The sequence below is a fragment of the Scyliorhinus canicula genome, chromosome 6 (assembly GCF_902713615.1).
Source record: "Scyliorhinus canicula chromosome 6, sScyCan1.1, whole genome shotgun sequence".
Taxonomy (NCBI): domain Eukaryota; kingdom Metazoa; phylum Chordata; class Chondrichthyes; order Carcharhiniformes; family Scyliorhinidae; genus Scyliorhinus; species Scyliorhinus canicula.
In genome coordinates this window covers 206875209-206888197 of record NC_052151.1, presented here as the reverse complement: position 1 = coordinate 206888197, position 12989 = coordinate 206875209, and the positions used below count along the sequence as shown (strand labels likewise).

The 12989-nt window shown below is 50.4% G+C and overlaps 1 protein-coding gene across 4 annotated transcripts in view; it reads left to right on the top strand.

The window, feature by feature from the left end:
• Positions 1 to 10090, top strand: part of LOC119967830 (NACHT, LRR and PYD domains-containing protein 3-like) — a 78573-nt gene extending 68483 nt beyond the window's left edge. For all 4 annotated transcript variants that reach the window (XM_038800859.1, XM_038800861.1, XM_038800860.1 and 1 more), the window contains 2 exons: positions 2963 to 3130; positions 8796 to 10090. In XM_038800859.1, coding sequence (XP_038656787.1) covers positions 2963 to 3130; positions 8796 to 8883 — 256 coding nt within the window. In that variant the 3' untranslated portion in view covers positions 8884 to 10090. The remainder of the gene's footprint in view (positions 1 to 2962; positions 3131 to 8795) is intronic.
• The last annotated feature ends 2899 nt before the right edge of the window (positions 10091 to 12989 follow it).

Genomic DNA, 12989 nt, shown 5'->3' with positions numbered 1-12989 from the left:
GTGAGTGGGAGACCCCAGTGGGGGGGGTGGTGGAACAGGCTCAGTCGGAGGGGTGGGCCACCATCGTTGGGGGTCGGGTCACCCCTGGGCTGGAGGGCGAGGGGCGCTCGGGGAGCGCGGGTCTACCATACCACCCCCCAGTATCGCGTATATCCATAATGGGGGCAGCTCCAACTGCAGCCTGTCTGTCCCACAGAACACCCCCAGGACAGAGCCCCATCCGTGGTAATATAATGAAGGTCACTTTAACCCCCACTGACCTTGGTGTGCGCTGGGCGTACAGTTGGAGGCTATTGCTAATGTGGAATTGGTGATCCTAGTGATATGAGCACCTCACAACTCCCATGTGGAATCCCATGGGTAGGCATGCCATGAAACAGGGAATTGTTACTGCCTAGCATCCCTGTCAGGCTGTGAGGCCTGGATACATGTCATGAACTCTGATGCATCAACACCACAGAGGCAGTCAACATTCGAACACCCAAGGACTGGGCCCCAGCACTGGGGACATCCCCGCAACCAATAGATGGGTGTGTCGACCAGGGAGGGAACCGGTCAAGGTTACGTCTCCAGCTGGTGTCTGGGGTACAGGGTCCGGTGCCCAGGGGCCACTACTGCAGCCAAGGTTGCGTGTGCAAGGAATGTTGGATGGCACCCTGAGGGATGGCAGGGGTTGTGAGAGTGGAGGAGGCTTGGGGATCCAAGAATATCGGGGTGGAACCAAAGCTGATTGTCAGTCTCCTACTCGCTCCAATTCCTTAGATATTACATTATGGATGATATATTGGGCCATGTCAAGCTGCCCTCATGGCGGCATTGGCAAACCAGGTGACCAGGCATCGGAGAAGTCAGCGACAGCAGTGCCGACAAAGGCTCAAGACAGCGGGCCATGTACAGGACCCCGTCCCACAATCTGAGGACCTGACCACCCAACAGACAAGGGATGGACCGTGAAAGGGAGGCTGGTGATACAGCCTAGGGTGCACAGGCGACAGCATGTGCCGCAGGAGGCTCTACCTCAGCACGGAGACGGTGTGGCACCTTTGCTATGTCCTTATGGATTTGGCACCACGTAGAGGAGTAGGACACCCTCTCCTGGTGGCCGTCAAAGTCACCGCAACCCTGATTTCTACTCTTCAGGATTCTAACAGGGCTTGTGGGCACTTGTGCGGCATTTCCCAACCAACAGCCCACAAGTAAAGTCACAGATGCCATGTTTGCCCAGGCAGCTGCCTATATAAGCTTTAACCTGGACTAAGCCCATCAAGGCAGTAAGATTCTCCACCACCGCCGGGATGCCCCAGGTCCACCAGGTAACAAATGGCACTCATGTCACCTTGAATGCACCAGGCGGTCCGGGAGTGCCCTTCATCAACAGGAAGGGGTTCCGCTCCCTAAGCATTCAACTTGTATGCGACCACAACCTGAAGTTCGTGCACGTATGTGCACACTTCCCAGAGAGTGTGCACATCAGCTACATCTTGGGCCAGTCAGAGATCTCAAGCATCTTTGAGGGACACCCCAGGGTGGCCCTTGTGGAATAAGTGGTACCCACTTAGGGCCTGGCTAATGATGCCAGTAGGGAGGCCGGTGACCGATATGGAGACCCAATATAATGAGGCCCGCCTGGCCACCCGGCTGTCATTGAACGGTGCATCGGACTGCTTATAATGCGTTCCGATGACTCAAACGCTCTAGTGGTGTACTGCACTACAACCCACAGAGGGATGCGTACTTTGTGGTGGTCTGCTGTGCCCTCCACAACCTGGCACAGCAGAGGAACGAAGTGTTGGAGGTGGAGGAGGAGGAGGACTTGCCACCACCTCCGATAAGTTGGACGAGAAGGAGCTGAGCCAGGACGGGTATGAGCCAGGGGTGACTAGCCAGAGGGCGGAGAATAGGCAGCCTCGGAGGACCAGGGAGGCCCTCATCCTCACCCGCTTCTCATAGGTCGTGGTTTCGTCCATCAACTCTCCCTCTCCCACCCACAGTTTCCCCCCACCCCCCTGGACCATTCATTCTGCAACCACCTACCCATTACCTGCCGCTTCCCCCTCCCCAAATCATCCAGTTCCACTCTCTAGGGTCTGTGTTACATCACTCCAGGTTGATAGGCCTGTGTCGGCACTGTCAGCGGGTCAATATACGAGGCAGGAGGGTGATGATAACCTGCTGTGAGCTCAGCTCTGGTGCTAGCAATCTGTGCTATATTTTGACTGTTGAGTGCATGCTCACACCCATCACCTGCACGTAGTATGCCTTGGGGAAGGGGGTGGGGCAAATCTAGTAGCTGGGAACCCATGGGGCTGGAGCCAGGGGAGGATCAAGGACAACTGGGGGAGAGGGGGTTTCAGGCCCTCCTGCAGTGCGGAATAACGGGACGGCATGACTACAAACTATTCCTGTGTCACTGGCCATCTCATGCCCATCCCTGGTGACCTAAGGCAAAGACATAGGGATCCTGTACTTTTGGCTTGTCCCATCATTCCTTTTGTCATTTAACAACTCCTGCAATTCCATTCTGTTATTTCCTTTCTCCCACTATCATCCACCCCCAGCAACTGGAATTGCTTAAATCCTGTCATTTCCCAGTTCCAATGAAAGCTGTAATGATTTTTTTCAATATAGAGTAACCAATTATTTTTTTCCAATTAAGGGGCAATTTAGCGTGACCAATCCACCTACCCTGCATATCTTTGGGTTGTGGGGTTGAGACCCACATAGACACGGGGAGAATGTGCAATCTCCAGTGACCTTGAAAGCTGTAATTGATACTCTGCCATTCTCTCTCTTCACAAACACTTGCCTGACCTGCTGAGTTTTTCCAGCATATTCTATTTACGTATTCTATTTTACAGCATTAATAATATTTTCCTTCCATCTGAATGAAAGATGTTGGTTTTTGCTGTCTCATACTGTTATTAATGAACAGGGGATTTATTTTTCTTCCTCTGATCCCCAGTCTGTATGAAAACAGCCTCACAGATTCTGGTGCCGAGGATCTTGCCTCCGCTCTTCGTACCAAGGAGTCACTGACACATCTGAACCTGCAGGCAAATTCCTTCACAGACCAATCTGTCCCCGCTCTCCGTGACCTCATGCTGACCTGCAGGAATCTGTGCCAGATCAAGTGAGTGTTTGTGTTAATTTTTAGTGTTGCAATTAAAATATAAATGGGATTTTAAAATATAAATTGGCCTAATCTTCCAAGCAGCGACAATGATAAGTGGATTCTCTGATACTGCTGCATATTTATTTTGGGATCTTCAGCACGGTGACCCCAGAGGTCCCCATCAGCAAAGAGATGGGACTCACCCTATTTACAGCACTAACTGCCATATGGTAATGTTAAAGGACCGGCATTTTAATTACTGTTAGTTAATGACTGAGTGAGAGGGTTTGCTGCAGGGCTGGGAGAGGAAGGTAAGTCAGAGAATGGTTGGGGATGTTGGAAGAGTGCCTGGGGAGTAGTTGTATCAGGTCATGTGGTTAGTTGGAGGAACACGAAGGTGGTATGGAGATAGATAGTCTGGGATGGTCAGGGGACTGGTCGAGTGGTGGGGCTGTGATGGGTTTTGAGTGAGGTAGGTAAAGATGGTTGGATCAGCAGTGGGTCAGTCCGGGTGTTAATTGGGATTGCTCAGCGGCATAGTCAGGTCTGACATTAGTTGGGTTGGGTAGTCAAGTTGGGGCGTTTAGTCAGAATTGGTCAGGGTGGAGGGCAGCACGATGGCACAGTGGTTAGTATTGCTGCCTCACGGCGCCGAGATCCTGGCTCTATTCCAGTTCTGGGTCACTGTCCGTGTGGAGTTTGCACATTCTCCCCGTGTTTGCGTCGGTTTAGTCCCCATAACCCAAATATGTGTAGTGTAGGTGGATTCGCTACAATAAATTGTCCCTTAATTGAAAAAAATGAATTGGGCACTTGATAGATCTGTACTTTGGTCAATATATCTTATGTGTCACCGCATGATACATTACTCGACAGAACTATAAAACTGAGCTTCATGCATGAAGTAAATTCAAGCTTTATTCAGTTGTTTTGCAGATGTCTCGCATCAAGTCAGTTTGCTTGCAAATACAGAGTTTTTAAAAGTTCATTTTGTGCAAGCAAACACAGGTGACTGAGTCAAATTCAATACAAATTACAGTTCTTGATGATTTCTTCAAATTAAAATACACGATACAGAGAAGTTGAAAATAAACAAAATAGCTTCTTCAGAGCAAAGCGCAGGAAATAGTTAAAGACAGGAAATTGCTCACAATCGGCACCTATTTTTAAGGTATTGCTAATGTTCTGTCCCCTTTCTGACTGTGATTGGGTCATAATAATTATAGTTCATTTTATTCGACAGAAATGACTTGATCAAATTTTTAGCATTGGGTGACTGCATCATTTCATTCCCATCTCTCTGTATCAGTTCTCATGACCACTGAACTAGGAACTTTGCCCAGATGCATATAGTAACGAGTGTGTAACAAATGTGTGTGTCTGGAGTTTTAATCTGATCATTCTCATCGTGTTCAGCAGTTTTCACTGCCTGCCTGTTTGAACTGTGTGACCTTAGTGAAGCCATTTTGAGCTTAAATCATTTTAAAAAGCCATTTTGAATTTGAAGCTTTTCTTCCTTTTAAACTTACTATATATTAAAACTAGATTTCTATCAGTACGCTAAATGTTAAATAAAAAAATAATTGGTCGGGGTGCAGTTGTGTGGAGGTCAGGAGGTAGTTGGGTTGTAGAGGTGGTTGGGGATAGTTGGATCGAAATGGGGTGCTAATCGGGTGGTGTTCCGTATTTTGGTGGGGCGGGGGGGGAAGGTGGTATGATTTGGGTCTTAGTTGTGGAGTTATCCAGGTATTAACTTGGATTTACAATGTCTAACATTTCGCACACAATCAATCCTAATGAGAAACGGTACTGGATTCACGATTGACACTCAGGATGCTGACAAACTGCAGCCTCATATACACACCAACACGATGGCAACAAGACATGCGGCCCAACGATCTTCGGACGCCGGGCTGGAGACCCTGCTGGATACGGGAAGGAGGTTGCCATTTACTGTGCCTGGACGTAGGTGGCAAAGGCAGTGAGCGCCACCAGCAACATCGTCCAAACCGGCCAGCAGTGCCGTAGAATCTGCACAACCTCCTCAGTACAGACAGGGTGCGGAGGCAACACTGCCCCTGGCATTATCCCCTGTTCCACACACCTGTAACCCTACCTTCCCCACCGCATTACCACCCCCACCCTGTCTCCCACCTGGAGGGCGGCCAAACCCCCACCCTGCACCGCATGTTGGTACCCATACTGGCCGCCATGGCCAGGTGCCCAGGCCACTTCAGCCACCAGCTACCCATCTCCTGGGCTGAGTGCGTCCGACTGTCTCACACTGTCGTTTACTGCCCCATCCCCTCAGGAGAACGCCGCCCATAGCCGCTGGAGGGGGGGAAAACTGGAGGGTGACTGCCAGACCTGTGGGCTCTCACTATAGCTGAGCAGAGGGTCCTGGACATGGTCAGCGGCCCAGATGAAAGGGAGATCACCGCGAGGATGTGTCACCCCGCTGAGTTCCGGCTCCCCATGACAAGTGTCAAACCCACACCACACTCATCCCCCACCACCCTCACCCCCATCCCCAGCCTTAGCCTCATCCCTACCCTCACCCCAACTTCCCTCGACCGTGGTCTAATCATGAGTCTTGTCCTGAGTCTTGCAGGGCCTGCTGGTGATGGGGCGGGTCCATTTTCTGTACCCTGCCCCAGCCAGTTCCACAGCCGGAGCCCCGGGTGCCAAGCAGTGATGAGGACAGCAGCACGGACACGAGGCATGGATCTGAGACCGAAGACACCCCGGAGCTCGGGTGTGAGGATGACAAACATTTCCCTCCACAGCAACACCCTGAAACATCCCAGAGGCACTCACCTCAGTTGGCTATTTTAGTGAAGAGGCTCCTGGGACACGATCTGGTGGGCACCCCATAGCTGACCCTGCATATCAGGTGGAGGTAGGAACTGCCGAGGGGACAGACGGTCGGAGGGCGGGCCGGCCCCAGGAACTGGCTGCTGACCAGGCGGGTTTCAGGCTTCTGGAATGGACAGTCCCATCGATTGTGGAGATGCAGTCACAGAGCCAGGGACTACGTGAGGGGTTGTCGGCGAGCATCCAGCACCTGCAGGCGCAGGTGGATGAGTCCAACCACATTCAGGATGAGGAGGTGGTGCTGACTATGCGTGCCACCTAGGCCAAAACCGCATGTGTGGCGTCCGTGGTTAAGGCATTGGGGGCGAGAGTTGTGACTATGGATAAGCTTGTCCAAGGTCGAGGGCATTCTGTGCAGGCCTTAGCCGAGGCCCAGGACAGGGTTGAAGCCTCTCAGTGCCGTGTGCCAGAGCCATCTGGAAATTGCAGTGGCTGTTCTGAGTCTGACCCAGTCACAGCGAGCTGTGGCTGAGAATGTCGGTGGCATTGCCCAGGTGCAGACACAGAGGGAGGAGGACCAATCCCAGAGGGCGATGGCGCAGTTACTGGCTAATGTGACACAAACCCAAAAGGTAGTGGCACAGTCAGTAGGCGATGCAGTGCTGTCCCAGACAGAGATGGTCCACCCCCTGTGCATGCAGCCCTGGTTGAGACCAGAGCGGGTCTCCAGGACTGGCAGCACCAGGTGGTGGAAAAGCCTCAGGGCGGTGGCGGTATCTCGCTTGCACCCCGGTCCCATGGAGTAGCCCTGGAGGCCATCAGGCACCTCTGGAGAGGAGGAGGTGATGGGGTCCATGCCAGTGACTCCCGCATGGGAGGTACCGGTACACCGCAGCACCTCCCACTTGCACCCCCGCTCCCTGTCCCTGGTGCATCAGGTGGGCAGCGAGCAGAAAAGGGCGGCAGCAGGCCACCGGGACACCCGAGCAGCAGCAGGCCATTCCAGGCCCGGTCGCCCCATAAGACGGCTGCTAGTGAGGACCCAGGTCACAGGGTGGGACTCACAGCAGGCTGCCTTCATCCTTAATGTACCACCTAGAGGTAGCGTTTGGGCCCGTAAGGCCAGAACGTTAGACACCAGTTAAGTTGGCAGGGCACAGCTTAGTTATAGGGGCAAGGGCACGTCTCTGTAAATAGTTGTGCACATTACACTGTTACAAGCTGCCTCGGTGCTCTGTCAGATGGGTGTGAGCGGAGGTCTGGTCTGACCTGGCCAGAGAGGGCGAGGGGTGGAGGGGAATGGGTGGATGTTGCGGGTAGGCTGGGCTCCCCCTCTCCTCCCCCCCCCCCCCCCCCCCCCCCCTCCCCCCTCCAGCTGTCACCTCAGGGATCTGATGTGACCATGTGATGGAATGGCTTGCTCGCATGCAGGAATCACTCAGGTGGACGGTGCAAAGTACTACCGTGGACAGGAGTCAGATGTTGTGAAACGATGTGGAGCACCAGCGCTCATCGCAGAGCGGGATGTCAACCTCCATGGACCAGACCCGGTGTAACTGCCAACTCAGGGCCCTCACCTTGTAGTGTGGCAGGTATGTATCATGCAGGGGTTTGCAGGTGCCTGGACCGCTCTGGAGGGTCCCTTCATGCTCCCAGTTGGTGAACCTGGAGACGATCAGGGCATCCCATGCACGTTGGCCCTGACGCACACATTGTGTGGCCTTTCGTGCCTGCCTGGGCCCCATGCCCTGCCCACCTTCGCTCTCCCCCGCATCCTCCTCGTCGGAAGAGGACTGGTGTTCATACTCCTCCTCCAGCACCTTGCCCCTCAGCTTTGCGATGTTGTGGAGGATGCACCAGGCCACCACTATGCTGGCAACCCTCTCAGCATCATACTGACGGGTCCCTCCAGAACGGTCCAGGCACCTGACCCACAACGCCAGGAGACCGCTCAATCACACCCCTGGTCGCTGCATGGGCGTTGTTCTAGTGGGTCTCGGCATCAGTCTGTGGTGCCTGGATAGGCGTCATCACCTCAGTCCACATTGAAGTGGATTTATTGTGCCGACTGGGCATATAGGTCCTCCGCGACAGCACGGGTGCACCTGTACACTGAGCTCTGAGATCCAGGACAGGTCCCCACTGGAAGACGCCTATGACGTAAAAATCCAGGGCGACCATCACCTTGACGGACACCGGGAGCGGGTTTTACTCCCCCCATACTCCCGCGGTGCCAGGTGCGCCATGATATGACAGATATGTCACACTGTCTCCCTGCTCAGCCAGAATCTTCAACGGCATGCCGATACGGCAGGGCCTCGAATGACAGGCGCTGCCAGTGCACTTGAGACCTCATGTAGCGCCTCCAATGCAGCTCCTTCTTCTCGGCCTGTTTGGCAGCCGATTCTCCATCCTGGGCAGCTGCGTCCTGTTCTTCTGGGACAGGCTCCGTAGCTTCCTCCTCCTCAAGGAGCCCATCAAACGGTATTTACTGTACGTGTGTTCTGGAATGCATTGGCGCTGTCGAGGCAATAGAGAACTGTGATTTGCCGTTTCGGGTTACTATGTCCGGCATTGATTAGCAATCTTTAAGGAGTGATTGTAAGTAATTTTCTGGTGTGATGTTAAAGATATTTTAATACTGTGTTAGTAATAAAGTTTGTTTTAATACACCATATCCCTATTTCTTCATGAGATCACCCCTGGAGCAAAGTATCCTTTCCTCACAGTCTTACAAAATTAAAATACAATGTTGGGATTTCTGTCCAGTAACCGAGCCACTGTTGGGGTCTGGCCTGGGATCGTAATACTGTTACTTTCACTGTTCTTCAATGTGCTTATTTCCTGATTGATCTTTAATCTTTTTCAGCCTGGGGGATAATAAATTCAGTCCAAATGGAAAAGAACAACTGAAGTTACTGCAGGAATCCAGATCGGGACGGAAAGTGATAGTTTGAATATTTCAATCATAAACATTTCAATTTAGAATCACCAGTGCTCCATTCAATGAACATTTCTGTCTGATTTCCTATCTGATTTTCTGATAAGACTCTATAGTTTGAGGAAAAAAAATCACGACTCTGAAATTTCAAATTAATTACCATGTAGTAATAAGGAATTAATTCAGATATAGTGAAATGAACAGGTAACAGGAAGAAAAGAAATACATTTTATTATCTCTTTCCTGTACTTTGTGATGTGATCCCCACACCCAGTTAGTGTTCATAATCCACAAATTTCAGTTAGATTTAATGGCCATTTAATGGAACATATTTCAACTATCAGGGGCAGAGAGTGCATTGGTTATGTTGCTGGACTAACAATCCAGAGGTTATGTTAATAATCCAGAGAACATGAGTTCAAACGACAGTTTGAGAATTTTAATTCATTTTAATAGAAACTGGATTTTAAAAAGAAACTGCTGTCAGTGATCATGAATCTGTCCGAGTTTTTTGGAAAGTAAATGAGATCCATTCAACTGGCCTGTTTTATCAAACAAGATACGTGAACAATTCAAGAAGATGGCCCAACAGCATCATCTCAGTCCAGTTTGAGTCGAGAATTATAGTGACACCCACAGCTGGGAAATGAATGGAAAAGAAACTTGTCACTCGGGTATAAAACAGGTTTCAGATCCTTGAAATGGAAATTGAACGGTTTCTGTGAGGCCACCGATTTCTAATGTCAGTTTATCACCAGATAAATATCCATGCAGACTCTGGGAATCCCCCATATCTCCTTGTGTTGGAGCGGATGGGACCTGTTGTATCCACTTGAACAGTCAATGGAAAGGAGAATCAGGCCGTGTATGAAAATCATGGCCCATTTCTATCCCCCGTTTTGGGCAAAATCTCAAAACGAAACCTCATCAACAGTATTAGATAGACTGAATACTAAATGGATTAATAGTCGATACTAAATGAATCTTGTCAATCTGCAGTAATCACAGATACTGACCTAAACTATAATTTGATAATCAGTGATCTAGTGAATGTTTTCTTATGGCGATAGACAGCTGACAATCTCTCCCATTTGTTGTGCTAATTAACTGCCTATTATGTGTTAATAATATTGCTTGGTGACCCTATGTACACTTTTAAAAAGTAATTCTTCTATTCAGTGATCAAGTTGTGGTGATCATGTTATTGAGTCAATTAAACATTCGCAGTGGATGATTTTCTCTCGGACTTGTTCCTTGAAGATTTAACAAGAAAGGGTTAATTCATTCACATAGGAGGTTTTGAATTGAGCGTTGGTGAAGTTAACGCCGACTGAGTGGAAACTGGACGGCAGGGCAGCACGGTAGCACAGTGATTAGCACAATTGCTTCACAGCTTCAGGGTCCCAGGTTCGATTCCTGGCTTGAGTCACTGTCTGTGCGGAGTCTGCACATTCTCCCCGTGTGTACGTGGGTTTCCTCCGGTGCTCCGGTTTCCTCCCACAGTCCAAAGATGTGCAGGTTAGGTGGATTGGCCATGCTAACTTGCCTGTCCAAAATTGCCCTTAGTGTTGGGTGGGGTTACTGGGTTATGGGGATATGGTGGAGGTGTGCGGTTGGGAAGGGTGCTCTTTCCAAGAGCCGGTGCAGACTCGATGGGCCGAATGGCCACCTTCTGCACTGTAAATTTTATCAAAAATTCTATGAAACTATCAGACAATTCAGCCAAACACTGTTGGGAATCATTCACTTTTAGATGTAGGCTGCGGGGTGGGGTGGGAGGAGTGAAACTCAGACGCAATGCTTCCTTTGTGACGACTTAAGGTAAGGGGTGTAAAGGTTGATCAGCTCCTTTGCTCTGTTGGGACTCTGAATATCAACATGAAATCAACAGGAGTTTGCAGCCCTCTGGTTCAGAAGTGATTGTGCTGCTATTGAGCCACAACTAACAACTGGTGGGAAAACAATATAAATCCATCTGCATGAATGAGCCGTGCTGCAGATGTCAATGAACGAATAGGAATGTAAATACAATGTACATAAAGATCTACAGGATGTGGTCTCTGGCAAGAGTCTGTTAAGTACTGGGAACTGAACCAGTGACAGTTTAGGTCAGGAACAGCTGAACTGCAGGTGTCCAAGGACAGATCTAGGGCTCAGTCTGTCCAGTGAGGAGAAGAAAACACAACTGCTCATAGAAGCAGAAAATTTACAGCACTGAAGCAGACCACTCAGCCCAATGTGTCGGTGCTGTTGGAAAAAAGGCCACCAGTCTCAACCCACTTTCCAGTCCTTGGTCTATAACCCTGTATTGGTTGTTGGCCTTCAGCCGAATAGCCAAAGCTATTTTATAAAGGCTTCTGCGCCTATCAAACCTTAAAACAGTGAATTCAAAACACTTTGTGCACCTGGGTCAATAGAATCCTTTTCTGCCTTCTAACTCACTGACTGAAAGCGTGGTAGAGGCAGGAACTCTCACAACATTTGTAATAATAATCTTTATTGTCACAAGTAGGCATACATTAACACTGTAATGAAGTTACTGTGAAAAGCCCTTAGGCGCTACAATCCGGCACCTGTTCGATTACACAGAGAGAATTCAGAATGTCCAATTCACTTAACAGCGTGTCTTTCGGGACTTGTGGGAGGAAACCGGAACACCCGGAAGAAACCCACGCCGACACAGGGAGAAAGTGCAGACTCCACTCAGACAGTGACCGAAGCAGAGAATTTCAGAAGTCTTGAGGTGAGCATTTGACATGCCATAGCATACAAGGTAATGGATCAAGTGTTGGAAAATGGAATTAGAGTAAATAGGTGTTTGATAATTGCTCAGATACGATTGTCTGAAGGATCTCTTGTTGTGCTGTGAAAACTCTGACTTTAATCCTTCATATCTTGGGCCCCAGTTATTGACCCTTATGACAACAGACATGTCCTTCCGAGCCACTTCCAGCTCGATCCTCATTATTATATATGCCTGATGCACGATCAATTGCACAAAAGACTCAGATTGGTACAACTGTGACTTTATTACAGTCAGATGCTTGGCCTCCTGCTGCAGCTGGCGAAATGGCTGATCAGGAGAAGGACACGCATATTTATACGGCTCCTTGTGGGTGGAGCTAGCCGGCAGGGGATACCGGCAAACCTATAGTGTAGGTCCGACCTTACATCCCCTAATACAGGAGCACAGTGGTTCACCACATTCACCCCCTGTTAAAACTTAGTCTGGCGGGGGTGGCGTGCAACTATATACAGATTTACAAATAATTTACAGTGGGGAGGTGAAAAAAATATGTCCATTTTGGTAGTCCGGTTCCCATCAGAGATTAAGTCAGTCCGGTTGTTTGACGGTTCGTCGCTGGAATCGTCATAACGGTGGACTGGTCCTGGAGCTGCGAGCCAAGTCGGGAGCGAAACCCCGGATGTGGACTTCCTGGGGAAGGTAAAAACATTCATGGGGTGTGTTATTTGTCGCGGTGCACAGTCGAGACCTTATGGAGTGTAGTGCATCAGGGAGGACCTCCTGCCAGCGAGTGGTTTCTGGACCGTAGGGCCAGCTGGACGGCCCTCCAAACCGTTCCGTTCTCCCTCTCTACCTGCCCGTTTCCCCAGGTGTTGTAGCTGGTCGTCCTGCTGGAGGCGATACCCCTGCTGAGCAGGAACTGATGCAGCTCATCGCTCATGAATGAGGATCCCCTGTCACTGTGGATGTAGGCGGGGAAACCGAACAGGGCGATAATGGTGTTGAGGGCCTTGATGATGGTGGCAGACGTCACATCGGGGCATGGGATGACGAAGGGAAACCTGGAGAATTCATCGACCACACGGAGGATATATATGTTGCGGTCGGTGGAGGGGAGGGGAAATCCATGCTGAGGCGTTCAAAGGGGCGGGACGCTTTCACCAGGCGCGCACGGTCCGGCCGGAAGAGGTGTGGCTTGCACTCCGCACAGACCTGGCAGTCTCTGGTGACTGTCCGTACGCCCTCGACGGAGTAGGGCAGATTGCAGGCTTTGACGAGGTGGTAGAATCGAGTGACCCCTGGGTGACAAAGGCTGTCGTGCAGTGCCCGGGAGAGGGCGTCTGGGGGCTCATTGAGCTTGCCGGGCGATACAAAAT